Source organism: Lagopus leucura, unplaced genomic scaffold, assembly GCF_019238085.1.
Source record: "Lagopus leucura isolate 7727_CA_CO unplaced genomic scaffold, USGS_WTPT01 Super-Scaffold_100024, whole genome shotgun sequence".
Lineage (NCBI taxonomy): Eukaryota > Metazoa > Chordata > Aves > Galliformes > Phasianidae > Lagopus > Lagopus leucura.
Genome location: NW_024962276.1, coordinates 1,127,872 through 1,153,084, shown reverse-complemented (window position 1 = coordinate 1,153,084; position 25,213 = coordinate 1,127,872). Strand labels below are relative to the sequence as shown.

The 25,213-nt window shown below is 46.9% G+C and overlaps 1 protein-coding gene across 1 annotated transcript in view; it reads left to right on the top strand.

Moving 5' to 3' along the window:
• The window catches only part of GALNT17 (polypeptide N-acetylgalactosaminyltransferase 17), a 181,923-nt gene that overhangs the window by 59,512 nt on the left and 97,198 nt on the right, over nucleotides 1-25,213 (top strand). The window contains 4 exon segments of the mRNA XM_042879916.1: nucleotides 3,947-4,113; nucleotides 11,923-12,097; nucleotides 13,961-14,111; nucleotides 14,113-14,159. Of these exon segments, the coding sequence (XP_042735850.1) occupies nucleotides 3,947-4,113; nucleotides 11,923-12,097; nucleotides 13,961-14,111; nucleotides 14,113-14,159 (540 nt within the window).

Here is a 25,213-nt window from a genome sequence, read left to right as displayed (position 1 = left end):
TGCAGACGGTACAGCTGGGACAAATTAGGAAAAAATGATGGCCGTAATGATTTGAGGTACTGCGGAAAATAGATGTGCGTGCTGCCAGGAGTGGATGAGCTGAGCCTATTGCAGGAGGAGGCAGATTGCTGCTGGACTCAGTTGGTGCCATGACTGGGATCCGTGGTGATGGGGTGTGGGTGGCAGTGGTGTGATGTGGGAGCAGGCTGTCCCACTGCTCCTGGGCTCCGTCTGTGTCTGGGTGCTGTTTTTCCTGCAGCATGCTGTCGTTGTTGCACAGCCTGATTGTTGTTATTGTTGTTGTTTGGAAATGTGCTGACTTGATTAATGCAGCCTGACGCACACCAAGCTGTTCCCCATAAACTCGGCCCTTCCCCCACCTCCTCTTTTCATCCTTTATTTGTTTCTCAATGGCTTCTTGCATAAAATTGTCTCAGTAAAAAAATAATAACAATAAAAAAGCCTCCCAGTAAATATATTTTATTCAATGTGCTCTTGATTGCAAGGTCAGGCTTTTGTGTACAACGAAGATCTCGGACCAAAGAAAGGTGAAGGGGACCAGGGGTGGAATAAAACCCCATTTCCTACTGTTGGAGGACAAGTGATGCTTCCCGGTGGTTGCTCAGCTTGGGCTTTATCTTCAGCCCTGATGCTGTGCATTGGGAAGGCAAAACTTAAAGAGGGTTTTGTCAGTGTGATTTAAGGGGGCATAGTCAAGCATGATTTAATGGGACATAAAATGCCTCTTACTCTGATGTCCCATTGATCTAAATGAGAGACAAAGCCGTAAGGGCTCTGTATCTTTTTGCTATTAATCCATGATATTTTGATATAAATCCTGCAAGCAGGTGCCAGCCTACGTTAGCTGAAGAGAGTAGGATTTAGTGAGGAAAATGCCACTGTGTAACCTGTGCTAATTAGCTCACAGGTGTTGGCAAGCGAGCGTTGTTCTGAGCTTTACTGATGGAGTGTTCCTCATCTGGCAAAGAGGAAACGAAGGACCAACTGCAGACTGCTTGATTTTGTTTCCAGTTTGTGGTATTTCCTGATATACAGGGCCAGGTTTTGCCCTTGTTCTCCAAAATTGCCTTTTAGTAATGATGGATGACTGGAAGTGGGCAAATTTATGTTAAAAAGAGTTGCTGGACTTTCACCCCAGAAAGGATGTATTGTACTGATCTCACCGTCATATTTACATCCAAAAGTTTTTGAAGTATTTGCAGTTCTCTGAGAAATCCATCCTGCCTGGGCTGGGAGTAGAGCCACCAGCAGATATGGTGTGAACTGAGTGTTAGAAATAAAACCTAAGCTCGTTTTCCTGGAAGATGAGAGGATCTGCAGAGGCTTTCTCGTCTACATAGAGGTGTGTTTGCATTGGTTTTAGTTCAAGTTCTCAATAAGCTTGGCAAAAGCCTTGGGACAGCCAGTTTCTTCCAGCACTTCTTGCCTTTCTGTTAGCCTCATGTTCCCTTGAGAATGTTCTAGAGGATCACTTCCATCTCACTAATTTGCACATTCCTGAGGAGACAGGGCTGGTGTGTGTGCTGCCTTCTGGATGTTCAGCACGAATCCTGCACGTGGATGTGGTCTGGGCTCTGCGTTTGGAGGCTGCAGTCACCCAAATGATGTCAGAGGGGAAGGTTTTCACTGAGAGTTTCTCACTGTCCTGCCCTGAGAGGCTGTGGATGTCCCATCCCTGAAGGTGTTCAAGGCCAGGTTGGATGGAACTCTGGACAGCCTGGTCTAGTACTTGATCTAGTGGTTGGCAGCCCTGCCTGTGGCAGGGGGTTGGAATTGGCGATCGTTAGGGTCCCTTCCAACCCAAGCTTTCTCTGATTCTGTGATTCTATGAAGTGCTTTGTCACCCGGTGGTGAATTCTGTCTCAGCCTGAACCTTGGGACTTCTCCCTGTCTGCTGTTCCTCTTGGGTTCACCTGAAGCGCTGAGCGCTGCAGGGTCTGGATCAGTCCATGTTGTGTTTAAAATGCTTAGAAGGAAAAAAAAAAAAATCAAACAGCAAACCAGACCACTTCCATTCCTTTGTAGTCATTATTCCTGCTGCTTTAACAAGTTCTCTGCTGACCCTTCTAATTGGGTCGGAACCTGGGTGCTCCTCCTGTTGCTGGCCCCGTAGAGCACACAGCACCAGGTGCTCTCTGGCACGCATGGATGAAAAACATGGCCCATGCATGAGTTTGGCTGCAGGCAGAAGCTCTGCTCAGCACAGCTGCTTCATGCACCAGAGGGCCCTCAAGAGGGCTGACCCACCTGAGGTTAGCTTGGTTTTAAATGGCTGCTTTCCCTGCTCCAGTGGTTGCAACCACAGCAACCAGCATGGGGTGTTTACGTATAGCCTCCTACAGGGAGTTGCACAGGGGCAATGTGGGCGTTGAGGTGTCTGCTCCTTTCCTGACTTCTTGTCTCTCTGTAATGCTGTTCTCCAGCCCTTGGCCACTGGGTGAGGGAAACGGTGAGCAGAAGATGAGCCTCGAAGGACTTGCTTTGGATTTTGCCCCAAACCACTTTTATCACACGCTGAGTATTCCCCAGAAACATGGCCTGGGGACCAGAGGTGTGCAGTCATTAGAAGGAAACACTCCTGATCTTGTGACCACTTTCCCTGCAGCTTAGCAGGTACTGACAGCTATGAAAAGCAGGTTTTTAATCTCTCCCTGTTTAGTTTGACTTTTGTGCCAGGATTGCAGGGTCAGTTGTGTTCATTGTAAAGAGAGATCTGCCTTCTGGAAGATGTTTTTCAGCATTTGAGAGATTCCTTTTTGTGGAAAGCTTGGATTGCTTTAGGGTATGCAACAGTTAAATCAGGAAATACAACCTTGTTTTCATCCAACATGCTTGTTAACTAAAGAGGAATCATAAAGAACTGTGTTTCTGTGCAAATCTCTGTCTCCAGTGTCTCTTTTTGGAGCACAGAGAATGCCTGCTGTTGCCTAAGAAACACCCAGCACAATTAAATACAGAGTCATTGCTGGGGAGTCAAGGAGCTTGAAGCTGCTCCTGGATATTGGTCCTGCATTGTTCTGTCTTTGCTTACCTGGGCAAGATCTAGTTGGTACATGCTCACTGCAATTCTGTGAACGCTGATGTTGCATGGCTAATCCAGCTTCAATGAGGAGAGGGAGCAGAACAGCTAATTTTCTTGTTCTTCCCCCTTTGTAACAGGGGAAACTGACAAGTTAGGTTGAATTGTTTAAAGTAGGGAACATGTTACTGGCTGGGGTGCAGGCTGATGGGGAAAATGGAAACACCTTGCATCTCTCTGCCACCAGTACCACCTCTGACAACAGAATTGTGCCTGAGCAGATGTTCAGCCACCAAACCAAAGCTGGAGTTAAGCAATGACTTCTGTAACCCAGGGAGGTGATCTCAAAGCTGTGGTGTAACCTGTACTGACTGTGAAGTATAAAGACCCCAGTTCATAGCAGTGCCCTGCTGGGATGCTTCAGAGACAGAAGTGTGTTCAGAAGAATCTATAAAGAGAGCTAAAAATGTATATTAAAACTATTTAAACATGGGTTGTTTTGTATTCGTTTCATACCATGACAGATGGGAGAAAGTTCACAAGTGTGGTTTAAGAACTAAACTCATATCTGAGCATCAATTAATCTTGACATGGAGTAGCAAAGCAAAGCTTCCTTCTAAATGGGAAATGCTTCCTCTGTTCTGGCAGCTGTGGACATACGGATGTGCAAACACAGCCTCAGCTGAGCGAGCTGTTTGCACCCTGCCTTGGTGAGCCAGGAGGATGCTCTGTGGTGCTGCCATCTCTTCCTACGCAGCGCTGATGAAATCACACCCAGGCAGCCGAAATACCGCGCCGAACTGTCAGTGCTGTGCCTTAACTGCTGCACATCAGACGTGTTCCCAACGCTGAGTGCTGCAGCACGCTCTGCTAACCTCATCTCTTTCTTTCCCCTTTGTGCTGCAGGTGCAAAGAGCTGAAGTACAGCAAGGACCTGCCCCAGATCTCCATTATCTTCATCTTCGTCAACGAAGCGCTCTCGGTCATCCTGCGGTCGGTGCACAGTGCCGTCAATCACACGCCGGCCCACCTGCTGAAGGAGATCATCCTCGTGGATGACAACAGTGATGAGGGTTAGTGCTGGGGTGTGGGGCACCAGCACAGGAGGAGTTTTGATTTCCTCACGTCTCAGATTTGCTTTCCTCAGATCTCATGCAGCGTTGCGTTGTGTTTCCTTTGGTTGTGGTGATGCTGCTGGCAGCCTGCAGTCTGACAGGGTTGTTCTCCCCCTGTTCTCTTTCTTCAGCTTTTGTAGCAAAAACTGAAACAGAATCAAACCAAAGTTAAAATCTGCAATAATTACTGATTGGAATTGTAATTAAAAACTGGAAGTCTGCAAAGGAAACTAGAGAGCAGTCTTACCTTTGTTTTCATTGGAGCATTCACAGGTTCTGGTTTCGGGTGTATCCTTGTTCTGGTCACAGCGCTCTGCTTGTTGCAGAGGATTACCTCTAAATAAGAGGCAGAAGGACAAGACCCTGGAGCACAGAGATCCAGTTCTGCTTTGGCTCCTCACAGTGGTGTTACACTCTGCATTTCCCCTTTGTGTGCCTCAGTTTCCCTATTTACGACAAAACTCCAGTTTAAAAAAAAAAAGTATATATATACTTTTGGTTTTTTTTTTTAAATATCTGGGATCTGCAGAGATCCTCATTCCTCTTATATGACGTTTTTGATGTGAGAAAGATTTGTGCAGAGGAGAAAACCATTGCACCAGACACACGCAAGTTCAAGCCATGACAACACTTGGAGAGAGATGTTAGGTTTCCCATGTCACCTTTGTGTTTTGATTCAGCCTTCTTACAGGCACTGCTGAATATCTTTCCTTCTGGCTTTTGATTACAGAAATATGCAGGGTGTTTAATTTCATATGGCAACGTTTTCGGTTTTGGATTCTTCCCAGGTTTGTTCTTCCAGTGTACAGTTGGATAACGTCATGAGGGCAGTTAAAATCTCATGAAGACCAGCAAATGGTTGTTGCTTTGATTGCTGCCTTCATTTGCATTGCATGCTTTTGGTATTATTTAAAAATAATAATAATAATAGACACGGGCTGTGGATTCTGTGATGAGAAAAAACAGGGCACAGGATGAGGAGAGCTCGTTTCCAAAGGAAGTCTGAGAGGTTGCTCGCCTGTCTGCAGCGAGATGAGATGGTGTGCAGCGAGCTACTCAAGCCTGTAAAAATAGGCACTCAAATATCACAGTAATGAGCACCATAGAAAGCTGATGAATTATAATTACCAGTAGAAGAAACAAGAGGCCAGCTCCTCAGCTGATGAAAATCGCAGCAGCTCTGGTGCAGAAGCTGAGCTGACGTTCACTGGTGAAGCTGTAGGATTTCAGAGCTCAGATATTGGTTTGGATATTGAAGAGAAAGTGCAGGCGACCTCTTGTTGTGGTACTGCCCAGTCTGAAACACCAAAACGAGACGTTCCTTCTCCAAACTGAACCATAACAATGGGGTGAAGAGAAGAATTCTCTTCATTAGAGAACCTCCTGGTAATGATTGCTGAGTTTTTCCACACGCTGCCACACACTGACAAATGTGCTTCTAAACAGCCTCCACTCTGCAGTTCGCATCACTGACGTCCAGTCAGGGACTCTGGAGGCACTATTAAAAGACAGGAGACAATGAAATGAATCCTTTCAAAAAGCATCAACCCCAAGTAAACTGAGACTGCAGCTGGTGTTGAGGATGCAGGATGGAATCTGTTTGTCCTCAGCTGAGATTGCAAGGCAGGGCCTTTCCTGGTGGCTTGTACGAGGGTGATGGCTTGCAGGAATGCTGTACCAGCACTGGTATTAGCAGGGTGATAGCAGGGCTCTCGTACCTGGAGGGTTCCCTCTGTGTGCCTGTTTTTCTGCTGCTTGAGCTCCCTGTGCTGCAGTGCTCTGTGGGAGCTGGCCACGCTGGGGGAGATGCAGAGAAATGACCCACTCTGATTGAGGGGTGGAGGAGCTGTGTAAAACCAATTTGCACGCCTGGGCAGTGTGCTGTGTCCCACCACGAGGATGCATCACTTCCATCAGTGAGCATCCCTCATAATGGGATGGTGTTGTACAAAACCCGAGCACCAAAGTGCTACTGTCCTCAAAAGCATTCCAATGGACGTATGAAAGGAAAACGGGGCAAGGCATAAGGAGATGCTGTTATCCACCAGGGTTAGTTAATAATGTTGGAGCTATGCTGCTGAATCTTTGTGGGCATCATAACAAATGAGATTTTGAAGGGGGGATTTGGAGGAAGGTAATGAGGTAACTTGGCAGATGTTTATGGAGAGCTCCTCCCAAGCGTATAATAACATAGAGTTTTTCTATAAAAGAAATGATACAAACCAACACGTAGCTCTTGGACCTGTGCACTCGCTCTCTGCATCATCAAGGAGTCTCAATGACAGCAAAGAAATATTAATGGCCATAATATTGTCATATTAATTTGCATTAATGGTAGGAAATAATTGTGAGCAGCGGTAGTAACGTCTTACAGTTGATGCTTCAGATATTGCAAACAAAGTCATTATAATATATGGATTTATCTCTACAGGAAAATAATTACAGGAAAATAGATTCTCATGAGCTCTGAGATTTAGAGATGACTCCTGGAGGAGTAAGCACTTGTGCCAAGGATGCCAGCAAGGATGGAGCTGTGCGTGTGCATTGTCCACTGAATGAGACAAGGGCAGAGTTGTAGGGGTTGGAAGGGACCTCTGGAGATCCCCCAGAGCAGTTCCCTGCAGCAGAACATCCAGGAAAATGTCCAGGTGGGTTTTGAGTATCTCCGGGGAAGAGACTCCCTCACCTCTCAGGGCAGCCTGTCCTGGCACCCTTACAGCACTGAACTTCTTTATGTTCAGATGGAAATAACCTTTGTTCTGGTTTGTGCCCATTGCCCCTTGTCCTGTTGCTGGGCACCACTGAAAAAAGCCTGGCCCAAGAAATTGCTAGAGTTGGTTGTGAGCATGGGTCGGTTTCTATGGTATATGGCTTGTGGCTGAGCCTGCATGACGTTTTGGGGCTCAGCTTTGTGCACCAGAAAGGAGATGGACTTTCCGAGGGCAGAGGCCCAAAACCCTGGTGGTTTCCTGGAGGTAACTTCTGGGCAAGCACCTGGAGGCCAATGGAAGCCCATGGCTCTGGACCACGGGCTGTAGGGTGCTGTGTTTTGGTGTGTTTTGTGCTGGAAAGCATTTTTCCATTTTTCCCACAAATACAGGAAGTGAAAAATGTAGGATGGGAATATGTATAGGTGTCATAGAATCACAGAACAGCTGGGTTGGAAGGGGCATGAAGGATCATCACGTTCCAACCCCAACCAAGAGCCCTGGGATTTCCAGGTCAGCCTCATGTTTTGGAGTCAGTCACAGGGCTGGAGGTGAGAGCTGAGTGTTGCTCTCAGCTTTGTTGTAGTGCCATTTAGAGAACAATGTTGCACAACGTAAAACTATGCAATGAGAGATGAAAAGTTAATAAACAAGGGTGTTCTGATTCTTTTTCTGTGAGCTGTAAGGAGATAAAAGATACAAAGCTATTGCAATGGGAAGAAATCCCTTCTTGAAGGAAGAAGCGTGAGGAGTTGTAGTTGGAGCCCCCGTCCCCCTTGAGCTGCGTGTCACGCTTTGTAAAGACTTTTTTGGAGGTTTCTTTTGTTTGTTTGTTGCAGGGGTGTGATTACCAGGCTGGCGTGCAGGCTGTGTTCCACACTGATAAGGTGTTTCCCAGCTTGTTGGAGGGATGTGGCCGCGTGCCCCCGAGATGCTGCGTTATCTCACGCTTGCACACTTTGTCTGAGTGCGCCGCTTAAATCAACACCTGCTTTTTTGTGCTGTCTTTTAATGTTTTTAATCTGGGGTAATATCTCTTTGAAAAGCAAACTCCTTGGTATCAAAGGAAACCTTTGGATGAAAGGCTGCTCAGAGCAGCTGGCTGCACCCAAGGGCGCATGCTGCCGGTTGCAGTTTAGCTCGGTGCAAGGCATGAGCTGTGGCTTGGTGCATCACTTTCTTGTTTTGCAGCACCACCAGCAGTGTACATGTGCTCCCCTGGGGGCTGGCTCACACGTTAGAGAATGATTTCAACAAACTTCTAAGAAGCTGGGTCTTATCTCAGCTTTTCCTGGACATCGGTCCCATCTGAGTGCCTGCTCATTCCAGTTGCTCTACGTAAATGTGGGTTGCTTAATTGCAACAGGCCTGGTGCTGTCCCACAGGTGTTCAGTACTGGTGCTTTCAGGCCCTGCTAAAGAGCAGAGGGGGCAGTGAAACTAGTTGGTTTGTCCCTATTTCTTGGGCTTTGGTCAGATGAGAGATGTGCAGCTGAAGGCACTCAGTGTTCCAGCCTTGCCTCTATCTCTATCTGAGTAGAACCAGCCCAGCCTCTGTCTGTGTTTGGGAATTGGTTTACACACCTGCTCCCCTGTTCACAGTTACCTCTTTGATATTTGTACACGAACATGAAAAGCTTTGGAGGCTCACCTGGATCTGAATCTCGCCGCCATAATTCTCATGGCCATTTGTTGATCATTGAAGGAGTTTCCTCCATGGGTTCCTGACCTGTGATGGCTGTGGCACTTCAGGCAGGTGAGGGCAGTGCTGCTGTCCCCATGGCACGGGGCATTCCCAGCCCTAACCCACATGCCCTGCAGTGTGTGGGCTTTCTGATAAAGCCTCCGTAGACTTCTCCCACTTGGCTCAGCCTGGCAAACACTGCCGTGTTTTCCTTCGGGGTGTAGAGGAGGTGCAGTTCCTCTGGCCATCCGGTGCCATTGGTCTTTGCTCCTACCTTACTGTGCCACCGGGTAGTTCCCATCTTGAGGGGATTTGGGAAGGACTGGGCAGGATTTGCAGCACGAAACACAGAGCAGTGGATATTCCTGGAAGTTCCCATGGCTGCTTCAGGGCTGCTGTCTGTGACACAGCTGCTTGGAGTGGCAGCCGGCGGCTCTGTCTCTCTGGCAGGCCTATTTCCCAAAAGGCTCATGTAGGTGACAAACCACTTTGCAATACATAACATAAGTCATTACAGCTGACAGCTGGAATTTTTAATAGAGCAACAGGTCTATTGGATTCTACTTTCTTGGACTCGCCTTTCAGTGAAGATCAATACAGACAGATGGAGAACAGAAGGGAGGATTGAAATTGAACCTGCTGGCATTTTCAGTTCAGTTTCTTTCTTCAAAACTTCCCTGGAAACGTCTCATGCAGTGGCAAAGACCGAATGTTCACAGATACCTCAATGTGCAGATATTGATTGCATCTGTAACGAATGAGATTCAGGAATGATGTGGGTGTGCTGTGGAGGAGCACCCCTGGAGTTTGACCCACGCAGATACCTTGTGAGCACGTGGGCTGCACAGACACTGCTTTGATGAGGATGAGGGGGAGTGGGGCAGCCGCTGCTCTGCTCCCACCGTGGCTCCTTTTGGTTGTCTCTTTGCATCCAGAGTTCTTCTCTGAGCTGCATACCATGCTGAACTACTCACTGGTGCAGTATGCTGTGGATATTCTCATTTTCAGCAACGAGCTGATATGAGCAAAAGCATTGCAAGTACATAGCATAAGGCAGAGGCAAAGAGAACAGCAGCCAGATGCTTCCTCCCTCGCTGTAATTTGTGTGGAGTACTGAAAATAGCAGGTTCAAAGGCCAGATTGCCAGTCTGAGGGAAAGCTGACTCTATTAAGCAAGGCTCATGGCTATTCCCCTGTAGTGGAAGTCACTTAATTCCTGGCATATTATTTCAGCCCTCCTAACCTTCCTGATATAGCTTAGGGATATGCTGCAGAGATGCAGGAGTTGGAGGTGAAGCACTTCTGAAGTTGGTGGCAGATGAAAAGGTTTGCTGCTGCCAACCTTACTGCAGCGGTGCTCCGGATCCCAGCCTGGATCTGCGCCTTCTGACAGCACGACACATCCAAAGCCCAGCCCACTATTGAGCCTGCTCAGTAGGTTATTACCTATTTGGTAATATCACCTGTTTGGGTGCTAAGTGGGAGTCTCCTAATCCCCAAAGTGCTCTGTCATCGTGCTTACACCTGCTGAGCACTATGCCCTCCTGCAGAGCTGTTGCCCGCCTTGGAGGCTTCAGACACCAACCAAGGGCAGCACAGATGTGCAGCCTTCCTCTGGCCAGGGCTTGCACAGGTGCATCTGAACAGCTGATTCTCACCCCAGGGTGCTCAGGGCTGAGGCAGACTGGGAGAGAAGAGAGGGAGTGAGCCCAGAAATCTGCCCAGCGTTGTTCAACTTCACACAGTTCCTCCCTGGTTCACTAAATCTGTACCCTCCTTCTAGCTGCTCAGACAGTTCCCAGGAACGTTTCTTCCTCTTTCCCTTCGACGAGGAAAGCTTAAAATTCCAATTTGTTGAAAGTGGTTTTAATAGTTCCTTCTAGCCTGCAATGCTATGGTCTGCAGCATTAATGACAAAAAGACACGAGAGGCTGTGCTGTGCTCGTGGGGCTTCATCTGCCAACAAGTCTGTGTCCCTGTCTCCTTAAAATCATTCAGAAGAGTTGTTGTCTCCATAAAACACTGGTTTTTCTCCGAATGGCTCAGCATGAAATGGAAGTTGCTGAGTTATGTGTGTATGTGATGCAGATGCTTTGAGTTGAGGAAGGGGCTCATTTGCTTTATTCTTTTTATTCCCATTTCAGCATAAAAGAGAAATGAGACTTTGGGGAAATTGGTATGTGAGAGGAACAATGCCAGTCATTTTATGTGCTTGGGAAAAGGAGTGGAGGGAAAGGGAATCAATGCTGCCGTATCCTCTGAGGGTATCCCAGGCTGGCCCAGCAGATGGGCCTTGCTGTTGACTCATTTGCTCCCCGATTGCTGTTTCCTTCCTGCAAGAATGGCTTTGTTACTGATATGTGCTGTATGCTGTGGATTGTGCCTATCTGGGAGGTAATAACTTTTGCTTGGGGTCACTGACCATATCTTAATTTCCTGATGTCTTGGAGCCTTATACGAATCAAAGACCCTCATGGCGTTAACAGTGTGTGCTGGTAAACTGTAGTTTTACCTAGGTCTTACAGAGCACTTTTCATCAGCAGATCTTTGTGCATGTCACTGATTCACCAGGAGGTATAAGGACCAAGGTAGAGGCAGAGCACTAGAGTCCAGCACAGAGGGTGATTTTTGTAACAGGAGGCTCTGTACCGATGTAGATGGGCACAGTTGTAAGCTGGCATGTTCCGTTAGAGTTTTCTCTGTTGTCTGTGGTGGTTGGATGTTCATTCATTTATTGTTTGCTTTCTTTTTGGAGTGTTGGGCACAGCATGTTGAAATCTCCCTTGGGAAGCTGGAAGGATGCACGTGACACACAATGACAGGTGATTGCATTATGTCCCTGAATGGAGTGGTTCTCAATCCCATGACCTCCAACCAAACCTTGAACTGAGAATCTCAAATGGGGCAGTAGAGATTTCGGAGACTTTTCCAAACAGCTGAAAAAACGTACTGCTCTTTGCAGCCTTTCCAACCTTTCTTATACTCCCAGGTTCAAAAATTCTGTACATCTCTTTTCACAGTGTGTAACTTGTACCTACCATCAAGTTCAGTGCTGGTAGTGACTGCAGGCTGACAGCTCCATCATGTTCTCAGCCACAGCACATGTACAGGCTTGGGTAGCACAATTATATGATCTGCGGTTCCAATGAGCATTAAGACACAAAGGATGAAGATCTTCCAAACAAAGCCAAAACCTCTTTAATTCTATCAGAGTCCGTTCAACGTCAGGTTTAACAAATGCAAAACAGCATTAACTCAAATCTAAGGTAGTTTCAGGTGAATATATCCCTTCTGGCAGTGGTGTCAGGGTGCAGGGGGTTACGTTAGGTGGAAGCTTTGCAACTTTTCAGTGGGTTTCTGGTGCTTCTCCTGGCAGAGGAACTGAAGGCACCGCTGGAGGAGTACGTCAATAAGCGGTACCCAGGGCTCGTGAAGGTGGTGCGCAACCAGAAGAGGGAAGGCCTCATCCGAGCGCGCATCGAAGGCTGGAAGGCGGCCACGGGCCACGTCACCGGGTTCTTCGATGCCCACGTGGAGTTCACTGCTGGCTGGTAGGTGTGAGGACGTCGATGAGGGGCAGCCCGTCGTTTTGTTAGGATGCATGAGAGCATTTCCACACGCACCTTAATCCTGTCTTCGTTCCATGCTGAGCGGTCGCTAATGGGACACGTTGGGATGACACAGGGAAGGTCTTATTTATATTAATTATTAGTGCTCTTGTTTACTGTCATCATTTCCTAGTCCCTGGTTTGATGTTTCCCTGTTTCTCCCTCGCTTCTAGTTCGTTGTTCACATTGATTTCCAGTTCTCTTAGGCCTAAGAACTAAGAAGTTTAAAAAACAAAAAGCCCAGACAGCGAGGGATTGAGAAAGAAAGCATTTCCCACATTCTTGCCCTTTGCAGCTGGATCCCACTGGGGGAGGCTGATGTCTTAGATTGATTTGTTTTCTTCTGCAGCTAGGAATAAGTGCAGAGGTGCAGAAGCAACAGAGGTATTTCATAAGGACTCTTTTCCAGAGGGATCGGAAACGTGTGGGTTCAAATGGCTGAAGTTTCTGTGAGTGCAGATCGTGAAAGGAAACCGAGAGTGGTTTTTCTCTCCTACCATGTGTAAACAGTAAATGGCCCACGTTTAGGAAACTAGGTGTAGAGGAGACTAACTTGTGTCCAATTTGAACAAGAAGAAACATCCACTATAAAAATGCTTCAACATTCAACTCTGCAGCGCAGAGTTCTGTGCAGTCATTGGAGTTTTTATAATAGCAGCACATCAGGAGAGTGCATTGAGGAGTCATTACTTATGTTGATATCTGCCCAACTAAACATTCCTCTCTTCAGGTCATTAAGTCTCCACACATGCTTTTATTGGTATACTGAGAAAGTTACAATTTACTGAACTCTTGAAATAGCTTTTGTAAGGGATGGAGTGGTTCTGCAGCAAAGACTCGGCTCTGGCACTGCATAGCTGCTGCTGTTGCTGTTCTTCCATGGAAGGAGTCTCCAGATGGTCATCGAGTGCCTTCTCTGTATTGCTCTGCCTGCAGAGTCAGTCCGTGCTGCAAATCCAGCCCTTAGTTGATGGTTTGTCCAATTTCTTTGCTACCTCAGTGAAGATATCAGGAAAGCTCAGTTTGAAAACATGACAATTTTGAAAATTAAAAAGTTCCAAGTGTGGAATTACTGTTTAATAATATTTTTTGTTGTTGTTGTTTTTGTTTGTTTGTTTGTTTTAAGCAAGCATACCATACAGAGAAAACACGGTGTGCTGGCTGTGCAGGAGAAGATAAGGTCCACTTTCAGAGTTTTCATTCATTTCAACGGCTTAATGCCTTAGTTTGTGGAAATTGTTTTTTGCTTCTGCTGCTGGCCTCAACTCGCCCATGGGTTTTCATAGGAGCAGTCAGAGGTGTAGGAGGGTGCTGGAGTGCCCCAGACATGCAGGGCTTTGTCCCTGTCTCCGCTCACAGCCCCGCACAAGGGATGTGTTCAGACAGGGAACCCCGCTAAGTGCAAGCACTGCAACCTCCTGCTGCATCTCCCTGTTGGCTTGGCAGCGCCTTTTAGAAACAACCTTTAGTCCTGGCTGTGTAAATGTGTTCTCTCTGCATGTGGTTTCTGCACAGATGAAAGCAGGGGCAGATGGGTCAGTAGTGCAGAAGCCAGGGCATTGCAATGTGAGATTGCTCAGTGGCTCTCTGAACCCCTTTGTGTGGGTTCTGCTGTATCTCTTTTGTGCCATCTTCCAAATGGCAGCAAGAGATGCTCACAACGTTCCTTTCTATTTACTGAATGGTGACAAGATGCTCATTTCCTTCCCCTTATTTAATCATACAAGCTGTATGAAGGCAACAGTGTCCACGTGCAAACAGGGCGAGAAATTAAATTTCTTCCTGCACATTGTTTCTTTTTCCCAGGGCTGAGCCAGTGCTTTCACGAATTCAGGAAAACAGAAGAAGAGTCATCCTTCCCTCCATAGACAACATCAAGCAGGACAACTTTGAGGTGCAGCGTTATGAGAACTCGGCCCACGGGTACAGCTGGGAGCTGTGGTGCATGTACATCAGCCCCCCCCAAGGACTGGTGGGACGCTGGGGACCCCTCACTGCCCATCAGGTATGTTGCACGGCCCGCCAGGTGAGATGTAATAGGGCAGAATGTGGGAAGACAAAGTGAGAAGCCAGCCTAGAGAGGTTGGATGCTCAGAGAGGGTGTTGTGTTGTAACACCACCAGTTGAAGGGTGTTACTGGGGTGAACAGCTTTGGAAGAGGGTATTATTTGGCCATGGTGTGCAGAAACACTGGGAGTTGTGGGCACTGTGTAGGTTTGTACAGCCTTGTGTTTAACTGCACGTGACGAAGGTGCTTTATTTCAATTACAGCATTCAGTTTTTGGAAATCATAAGGAATGAGGTGATTATTGCTGCATAATGATCTGAGTGTGAATTCATGAAATAAAGACACTGCGTATTTTGAATAAAAACTGCATCTCCTTTCAGGGCAAAGTTAGAACAAGCAAAGATATCATTTTACAAGCCCTGAAAGAATAGGTCTTAAGTTGTTTTTACACTGATCTCTGCGTGGCTGGCAGCTCTAAAATGTTGTTCCTGCAGGCTGCAGGTATGGGACAAGTTCGTTTGAGCAAAGTATAACAGCAGGAGGGGGGAGAGCAGCTCTGTGCGTTAGGCTGGGGTTGCTTTGTGCATAGAGGTCAATTATTTCCTCTTGACAGCCCCCAAATACCTGAAGTGAAACGTGGGCACTGCTGCCTCAGGTGTAGGGTGTGCAGGATGGGCACAGGGGCTGTCAGAGCCAACAGCCTTGTGATGCTGCTGAATAATTCAACAGCTTACTAGAATAATGTTGTTAACGTGCACTGGGGGAAGGATTATGAGGTAGATGAATAGTAGTGACCACAACAAAAAGCTGATGAAAAATACTGTCTCATTGCATTTTGTCGTGGAACTGCCTTCAGACCAGAAATAAATGACCGCAGTTATTTTTTTTGTCACCCAGTGCTATGAAAACTGTGCACTTTATGACAGTGTTTGCATGAGTGGGATACCGATGCGGTACTCCATGTAATTATGCATGGGATTAGTGGAAATTCTGAAATGATAATATGCAAAGGTACATTAGTTTTATAGCTAGCTTTTAGGATAAAAGAGTGGGGGTGAGAGGGGAAAAAAAAAAAGGCAGTTTATTCCTTCTGTTTGTTTTGGTTTATGCCACTGGTGTGTGGGGATCATGGCAGCATCAAGAGAAACTCCACTGCACGAGATGGGGGCTCCAGTGTGCCCCTACCAAATCCTTAGCAGTGGAGACCGGAGGCAGACAGCTGTGGGAATGCACTGACAGGCAATTTTCTCTCATGGTTGATTCATAAGATATAATTATCCAGGCAAAGAGTGCTGATGGCGTGAAACTCATCTAAAATATGGCCCAGTCTCAAACTGGTTCCAGGTTTATGCTCTATCCAATGATTTTCCCACAAGAAGCAGTCTCTCTTAATGGCTGGGAGGGATGCTGGTGTAATACCTGGATTCTGTAATTCATCTTCTGTGTTTTTTTTCTTCCCATTAACATTTAAAATTCTGATACATGAGAAGACCCTCAATCTCAGCGCTCTGTTGTGCATACATTTCAGAACTAGACTCTCCTTGCCAGGCCTATGGACTTTTCTGACTACTTCTGCCCAGAAGATAAAACTGTGATTATGGCATGACATATCACATCTAAATTAGCACTCATAGGAGAGGAAGGCAGTAAGAGATGTTTTAAACAGTCATCATGTAGATCCTTATCTGCATCAGCATGACCTCCCATCAAGGCAGTTGAATTTTCTCATTCAGGCGGTGTTAATGTGTGTATATAGAATCACAGAGCAGTGTAGGTTGGAAGGGACCTCAGGAGACCATCAGTCCAACCCCCTGCTACAGCAGGTACCCTACAGCAGGGCACACAGGTAGGTGTCCAGACAGGACTTCAATATCTCCATAGAAGGAGATTCCACCGCCTCTCTGGGCAGCCTGTTCCAGTGCTCTGTCCCTCTCCATAAACAAGTTCTTTCACGTGTTTGTATGGAACTCCTTACGTTCAAGTTTTAGGCCATTGCTCCTCATCCAGTCATTGCACACCACTGAGAAGTGTCTGGCCTCATCCATTTGCCTCCCACCTCCCTTTAGGTGTTTAAGAAACATTTGTCAGATCCCCTCTCAGTCTTCTGTTACCCAGGCTGAACAGACCCAAGTTACTCAGCCTTTTCTCATATGGGAGGCTCTTCAGACCCTTTGTCATCTTTGTGGCCCTCTGCTGGACTCCTTCTAGTCCTGACTTTTTTGAGCTGGGGAGGCCAGAACCGGACACAGTATATTCAGTGTGGCCTCCCCAGGGCAGAGCAGAGGGGTAGGATCACCTTCCTCAACCTGCTGGCCATGCTCTTGGTAATGCACCCCAGGACATCATGGGCCTTCCTGGCCACGAGGGCACACTACTGGCTCATGGCAAACCTGCTGTCCACCAGAACACCCAGATCTTTATCTGCAGAGCTTCTCCCATAGGTCTTCCCCTAACCTGTTCTCATGCAGTCCTTTATTATTAATGATACCCTTTGAGCAGTTTACTGCCAGCCCAGAAATCCTGTTCATCAAGGGAAAACAGAAGAAAGCTGATGTTTTCCGTGTCCTGTCCCAACCAGGTCTTTGGAAATGCCATAAAATGGTGTGCTGCTGACTTGATCATCCAACAACAGGGTGGGAGCTGCTCTCGTTGCTCTCCAGGAAAGCTTCATCTCCCACCTGGAAGCCCGTGATTTTGGGGGGCTTCTCAGTAAGGAGCCTGCCTGCTGCTGCAGCACTGCTGGTTCCTTCTGCCTGACTCATTTCGTTGGTGCTGCGTCAGGTTTTGTCAGAGAACAGCTTTGGAGAAATTGCTGATATCTGAGATTTCTGGCTGGAGCTGCTGATTGTGCTCCAGATGCAAGACTCATGATTTATAATTACATCTGTGACACCTCAGTGGCTCTGGGGGTCTGATTCAGGAAGACAACTAAATGCACTCTTGCATCTTTGTTTCTTCAAAAGCCAAGTAAGCAGACAGAGCGTCTAACCAGACTTGAGGATGAGGGACACATACCTGAGCACAGAAATTAGGGTCCCACTTTTCCACCAGCAGCAATGTGTGTAATCACAGAATCACAGAATGCACCACAGAATGCACAGAAGCACCACAATGATCATCTGGTTCCAACCCCCTGCTGTGTGCACCAACCAGCAGACCAGGCTGCCCAGAGCCACATCCAGCCTGGCCTTGAATGCCTCCAGGAGTGGGCAATCCACTTGCGTGGTTGGTGGGTCCATGGAGAGGCTTGTGAATAGAATTTAATGCATTTCTTGACTTCTCTTGGTCTTTTCTGCACTTGCCTGGTGGATTGGCTCAGCCTGAGAGTTAAAAGCAGTGCTGTTCTGTTAGCTTGCAAGCACCCTAATGTGCTGGGACTGAAGGAGTCCTCGGGTGGCTTCAGAGATGACAGATGTGTGTTTGCAGGCATGCAGAGTCCAGCTGGGAGGCAGCAAGCAGGTTAAATTGGGCTTTGGATGGGGTTTTGCTGCAGCTGTTTTATGTGGTACTTCATCTTTTTTGGTGTTGGAAGACAAAAGCTCATTTAATTAGTATTAAGATCACTGTGAGGAGGAAATTGGTTTTGAGAGTTATGGATTGTAAAAGAACAAAAAAGCTGGTGATTTTGAGTGGTGTTTTTTTTTTTCTTAATGATGAAAATAATTTGAATTAGCCCACCCAATTACCTGTTATCTCAGCCTCAAATGCTAATGGGTTTGCTTTGCTACATACTTAGGAAAGAGAGAGCTCTCATCGTGGTTGTGTAAATGATGCTGAGGTTGAGATGGGAAGAAAACGAGGGTTTTGGGTATTGAATATGACAGACAAGTGGAGAGAAGGTGCCTAATTCTGCTGCTCAGCAAAATGCTTGTGATGTTTATTATGAACTGTCACCTCTGTCATAAACTGCAAATAACACTGAGATCTCCCACTCTTGTCAAGGTGTGTTTTGCTTGCTTTAAGGCCGTAGGGGTTTGTGGTGTTGTTTTTGCTATTACTATATTTATTATATATACATTTGGAAACTGCTAGGTATGTCCTTAGTGCTTCCAGCAGCCAGCATCCCAAGCTGGCTTTCACAAGCACAAAAACTCACTGTTTTCTTTGATTAATTGATATCTCCTTTCCTCTTTATCTACTCAGGCTTTCTCCAGGCAGCTGTTGCAGCTCTGTAGCACGCAGACTATGCTCCAACCTTTAAAGAGCTGTAGAAGTAAAATTGTTCTCAGGAATACCCAACGTGCAGAATGATGCAGGTGAACCTTTGTTTAGGGCAGCTTGTTCCTGTGGTGTATCTGCACTTCTGCAGGGATGAGCATCGTAAAGCAGCACACAGCCCTCAGCAGATAGCTGTGCACAGCCTTGCTAAAACTGTTAAAAATGTTTTCATAGAATCATAGATTGGCTTGGGTTGGAAGGGACCCCAAGGATCATCAGGTTCCAGTCTCCCTGCCACAGGCAGAGCCACCAAACTCCAGATCAAATACTAGACCAGGCTGGCCAGGGTCCCATCCAACCTGGCCTTGAACACCTCCAGGGAGGAAACATCCACATCTCTCTGGGAAGCTTGTGCCAGCAGCTCACCACTTTCTCTGTAAAGAACTTTTACCCACGTCTGAGCCCTCAGCCTGACAGTCTTATGAAAAAGCATCCAGGAGGTGTGGCAGGCTGTTAAATGTAGGTGATGTTGTGAGAATTTCAAGGATTAGTCCTTGGGTTTTTGTTTTGAAGAAGGTGTTTCTATGAAATGCTAAATTAGCTCTTCCTGGTGCTCACTAGCATCTCCAAACTGTAGGGAGGTCCCCATTGCTGTGTGAAGGCAGGTGTAAAATGTTCTCACTCTTCTGGTGTAGCTGCTTTGGAAATTAAAGGGAAGGCTGATTTTCATAAGAACCAGACATGGTTGGTAATGGTAACTTGCATTGGGAAGCCTCAGCAGGTGTGTCTGTTCTGTGCAGGCGTGTGCTTAGAGGAATGGGGTGTGTATGAGCATCACAACAGCTGCAGAGCACTCAGGGAGCTCTTTAATGGCCACGTATAAAGAGTAAATCAAGCACAAGATAAAATAACAGTACTGATGAGCTGTCTGTCTCTAAGGCCCCTTTTCATAAGCAGCTCAAAGAAGTTCTGCATTGACCACCCAAATGCTGATCCCCCCCATACCCTGTGCATGCTTGCAGCTGCACTCTACTGTTACCCTTATAGCAAAAATCCCCATGGCCACAGTGGTCATTGGTCCAAACCTGAGACAGATAGGGGATTATCGTGATTCTGCTATGCAGGAAGATTTGTGAGTGCTTCTGGGCAGTGAGGAGGTACAAGCATCTTTCCATGTAAACATCTGTAAATCAAACCCATGCTGTCTGTGCTGTGGTTGCTGGAGCCTCGTGCATCCAGGTACATCATTCTTAAAATTAAGGTCACTCCTGACTGACAGTGGTCAGCACAGAGGCCTCTGACAACTTGCAAACAGCCCAGCAGAAGAAAGGAAGGGATTTTTTTCATCAGTATTTAATTTGGGGCAATCTTGTTTGGACCTGTGTTCCAGGAGAGGGAAGGCTTAGGTCAGAATCCTCATCTCAATAAACTTTGTCATCCATCTCTGGATTAAATTACAACTGTCAAGTGCTTTACTGGCTTCAAAAAATGGCTTTGCAGGAAGCTTTTTAGCCCTATCAGTGTGGGTTTGCTTTTAGATGCAGAGTTTCTTTGACTTTCCAGATTTTGAATGGGAATGCATTGGGGAGAAGTGCACCCCGACTCACTGCACTGTAAGTGACTGTCAGCAGAATGCTGATTTTCAGCCCTCAAACTTCACAGGGATTCCCCACGGTGTGAGAAACCTGTCGTGCCTTTTTGTGATGAATTCCCTGACTCTGGTCATTTTGAACGTTACATAATTTAGTGCAAAGCATAAAAGAAGGGCGCCTGATGATTTGTCACTGTGTCAGGTTTTACAAGACGAACAGACTTAAGTTGCTGCCTGAAAGACTATTGAGCTTTTGCTGAGGGTGCACCTGGGATTTCAGCATATGTGGGTGGTTTGCAGCAGCCCGTGTGCTGACCAGCTCTGCCTGTGTGTGTTAGTGCTGCATCAGAATGGTTTTTAATTTCTCAAGGACTGTCCTTGTGATCGCGCGCATTGGCTGCAGTGAGGAACTGGCCAGACTCATTGAAATGAACGGTGAGATTTCTGCCAAAGACCAAAGGGGGCTGGGGCTCTGCAAGTGTGATTTTTCTTAAAATTGGAGGAAAGCTACTGGAGGAAAGGATGGGAGAGGTGGTGGGGTCACCCTTCCTGCAGATGTCCAGAACTGTGGAGATGTGGCACTGAGGCAGTGGGCAGTGCTGGTGGTAGGTGGATGGTTGGACTGGATGATCTTAGAGGTCTTTTCCAACCTTAACGATTCCATGACTCTGATGTTTCTGCAGCCTCTGAGCATTCTGCTTGATGCTATTGTAGATGCTGGTGTGCACCTCTGTGCAGAGAGTGGGCTCATGCTTGGTTGGCTTGGCCCAGTAACCGTCAGAAGGCAGCATTTGAAAACCTCTAGGTGGCTCATTTTGGAAAACAAAGGGGGAATTTGGGTGCTGGGCAGGGCTAAGCAGCTGCTCCAGAGAAGCTGTGCATCTCCTGGCATGGAAGAGCCCTCCCTCCAGCAATCCCAAGCCTCCAGACCAGCTCAGTGCAGCATGATGTGGATGTTCCTTGCATTGGAACCACTTCTCCACGCTGAAATGAAGGCACAGTGCAAGTAAGGCTTAGCAAATCAGCAGGAATTTTTCCCAGAGCTGGGTCAGGGACAGCTGGGATTGTCCCTGCAGGAAGCAGATGGTGCAAACATTCTGCCTCCTGAGAGGGTCGCGTAATGTAAGGCATTTCCACGAAGAAAGAAGGGCTGGCCATGCTGGAGAAATTTGCCTTTCTTCAAGCTTTACGTAAGAGAAGTATTTTGATTAAAAGGAGGAAAAAAAAAAAAAAAAAGAAAGAAAAAAGCATGCTTCTGATTTATAAATAAATAAATAGATGCACAAACAGAACTTTTAATCTGAGCCCTTGTCACAAAAACAGCCTTTATTGATGTCAGTTGCTTTAGAAAAGGGAAGAATAAACAGGATTTGGCCTTTAATTTGTGAAGGGTTTTGATTTTCCGGAAGCATTAAAGAGACAGAAAAGATGGGTATTGAATTATTTAACAATTGCTAGTAAAATTAAGCCTCAGTCAGCCTGCTTTCACTGAAATAATCTTATGAATAAAAACAAAACAATCTGGGGCAACAACAATACACAGAGCTTCCATCCCGCTGGCTGAACTGTTTCAAAGTGGTCCATGAAGTGGTTTTGCAAGTCAGAGCCAAGCAGAGCCTTTTCTGTGGTCTGTTCACACTCCCGGAGGAGAAGGCTGCTGCTGATGGATGACACCAGTGGCTTTTCTCTCTAAATCTGAAAGCGAGGGCAAAAATATTCAAAAAGGAGTTGGGGGAATTTGGCCCTTTGAATTTCTTTCTTCTCTAGTAGATGGCATTTAAGTGATTTATTGGCTAAAGCCAATCTATTCTCATTAAGCAGGAAGTATCTAGTGAGTTCTGAGGTGGGTGTTCAAAACAAAGAGGTGATGATCGAGGCAGTTGCTCTCGGTGACAAAACATAGCAGCCCTTCATCAGACAGGACTTAAAAGAGTGTTTGAGAGCAAGTGCTAAGGGCTATGATTTTCTTTCATGTGCACTTTAATTCACTGTACCTTTCAGTCAGTGGAACCTAAATAAGCATAGTTTAAATTAAAGGAAAAATAGATCCTTATTATCACATCCATCAGTGGGAGCAAGAAGGATCTGATGCCACAAGCTCCCAGCTGCCTCTGCTTGGGAGTTTGGGGCTTTGCAGAAAGGCTCTCAGCCCAGAGCACCACTGTGCTGGTAGTCTGAATTAAATCTTCTGGAGCTTAAATCTCCTCGTGCTTGTAAAGCATGTACCTGTGGGTGTGAGCAACGGCTTGGCACATTCATTGTTCAAAATGTGTCTTGTTCATTGGACCCATGCTTTGCATCCTCAGCTCAGTGTGCATTAGGACCAGCTGTGGCATTTGCAAGTGCTCAATTTCTGTGCTGCTGTGTGGGCCGGGGCAGCTGCAGCCTTTATTCCTTTTTGGTTTCCATTGCAAACGTGCAGATGCAGAAATGTGCGAGTGAACAAAGCCAAGGAGGGGCAGCTCAGAAACCCCCTGACCACTGCCTCAGTGGTGGTGTGGCCACAGTGAACGTCACAGGAACTTGAGAGGTGTGGTGATGTGGAAGGAGGTCTGATGATGTGACAACCAGGGAGCAAGGGGAGTGGACGTGGCACAGGAGCTGTAGCTGGGCAGTGACTTAGTGACAGCAGAGGAGTTATTCCGGAGACAAGCATGATGGGTCTCCTGACTGCCAGCTCTGCTATCCATGGCTGCTCGCTCTGAAGGCAGAGCTTTCACGGCAGGATCTGTTCTACAAAATTCAAGCCCAGATCAAGAATTATTAGCTCTGAGAGCACTGTTAGGTGCAGGTTGGTCTCCAGCAAGCAATGCTGTGGGCCCTGCAAATGCATCCTATGGATGAAGGAATCACTGCTAAACACCTTTGATGGAGACAGCTCGTCTGCAGAACACAGCCCCCACATCCCCATCATTTTTCAGAGAAAGTGACACATCAAAAAAGGTGCAAACTTCAAACTAAGCATGGGGAATGTTTCAGGCTTTGAGAAGGAGCTGCTATGTTCCTGGAGGCACGAGGCTCCTGTGGTAGGGATCACTGATCTGCCACCCACAGACATGGGGCACACATCCTCTCCCCACCTCCTGATCTCTGGGGAAGAATTAAAAAGTGTTGATGTTGTTTGCTTTCTGTATGGTGATGGGGGAGTTATCATGTACCTTCTGAAGTCCTAGTCCTGGAAGATATTGGTGTTGCTGATGAGTTTTGCATTCATATGGAAACAAAAACACATTCAGACATGTTTGTGTTGCTGTTTTTTTGAGGCTCCAGAATGCAGCTTTCATCAGCACCTTCAAATTACTGCAAGTAGAGACAGCCTGCAGCCTGCAGCCTGTGCTGAGGATGGGGCAGCCGCCTGCCTGCAGGGACGCTACCAGATGTGGGGTCCTTCAGCTCAGCAACACCTAGAGAAGCTGTAGGAAGAACATCAGCTGTGCTGATCCTGAAGGATTCTGTGAGGCTCTGGGTTGTCACTGGCCCTGCTCTTTTGAGGTCCCTAGACCAAAAACCTGCTTTGCTTCTAGTCCCAAGATAAGCCTTTGAGGGAAACGTGAGGCTAAGAGTAGGTTTTGCTCTGGTTAGCAGTCCGGCTGGAGTTTATCCCTTGATATGACAGTTGAGGAAGCCTGTTTTTTCCGTGCTGGGCATCTTGGTGCTTAATGAACACCTTTCTCAGATCCTAATTGCCTTGTAGGAGCAGCTGTGCTCCTTAGAAGACAGGCAGGTATTTGCTAATGAGCAGTCAGACTCGAGGTGCTCTTAACATGATCAGATGAGCGTTCGCTTCTTTGCTCTGATTAATACCTGTGTGAACTCACCTTGTTTTTTTATTATTTTTAAATACGTTTTGGTGAATGGCACTAAAGCAAAGAAATGAGGTGTCTAGAAGTAGGGCCCTGCTTTGGGCTTGTCTGCCCTGGGATAGCAGCCCTGCAGCCCATCCTCACCCATCATTAGTGCTGTTCTTAAAGTTACAAGCGTGGAGACAACAGCAGTAGTGTGGCATGGAGTCTGTTAGCACAGCCTGGAGCACCAGCTGATAGCAAAGCATCGCTTCTTGAATGCCAACAAAGGGTGTCCTCCTCTTTCCTTATCCTTTCTATCTCTCTGATTTCCCTTCAGAAAAAGGAGAAGGAAAAAAAAAAAAAGACATGAAATACTTAAGCAAACAGCTTCATGTGGTGCCTGGAGACCTCCGAGTGCTGTGATCACAATTGAGTCCTGTCTGTCTGAGGGGGGGGGGGGGGGGGGGGGGGCTTCAGTGCCAGAGGAAGAGGTTTCCTTCCCCTGGTGATGGGCATCTTGATGACCGGCTCAGCCTGCACAGAGGTTCCTTGTTACTTGGGGGCAGGAAGGCTGTTTGTTTCAGGTTTGCCAATCTTTGTGAATTTCTCCCAAAGTCACAGCTTGGGGGTGTTTTAAATGAGCTCTTCCCTTCTTCTGAGTGCTGGATTGATGTCAGCAGAGGCAATAGTCCATTCTGTTACCATCGCCACCTCAGCCGACACTGCTCTATTTTTCTTGGCAATTAGAAAAACCATCAATCATTTTCACAAATGTGCACCTTAAATTGCCTTCTCTGGCGCTCCCGGTTTAGTGTAGATGTTTCTTGTCAAGTCCAGCCTTGCAGAATAGAGCAGCTGACAGGCTTCCAGGTTTTCCACAAGCAGTTTCCAAGTGGGATTTAACAGCTATGTGATTTAATGTTTCTGACTTCTTTTTTTTTTTTTAAGGGGATTTTTTTCACCCCCCTTTCTTTCTCCTACTGTATTGACAAGAATCTCTCATTAAGCATGGAAAGTCAGCTAAGGCAGGGAGCCAAGAAGCAGGGGCTGAAATTCCTCACTGGACAAACCTTCTGCAGTTGGAATAATGGAAGGGTTGTGGGACTGTGGGGTAAGGGCTGCTCAGCATGTGAAACCAGCAGCAGCCCTCAGTGGAACTTGGCCATTGGATGTGACGAGGGCGTTTGGGGCCAGGTGGAAGCAGGGTGAAAGGCTAAGAAATGGTTTGGGGATGAAGCTAATACATTTTGCAGAGGATTGGGAAGATTCCCCCATGCTTCATCAGTGGGCTGCTTGCTCTGGAAGAGAGGTGGAGGGATTCCCTGCACATCGCAGGGGGGTTGAATCTAGAGGATCATTATGGTCTTTTTCAACTCAGGCCATTCTATGATTCTATGATACGATTCTGTGATTTGATACAAGGCTCTCCAGGAGGGCGACACTGCAGTGAAACAGATGTGTTAGAGACCTCTCTTGCTGAGAAGGGATCACTGGTTGGCCATAACTGAGTGTGTCAT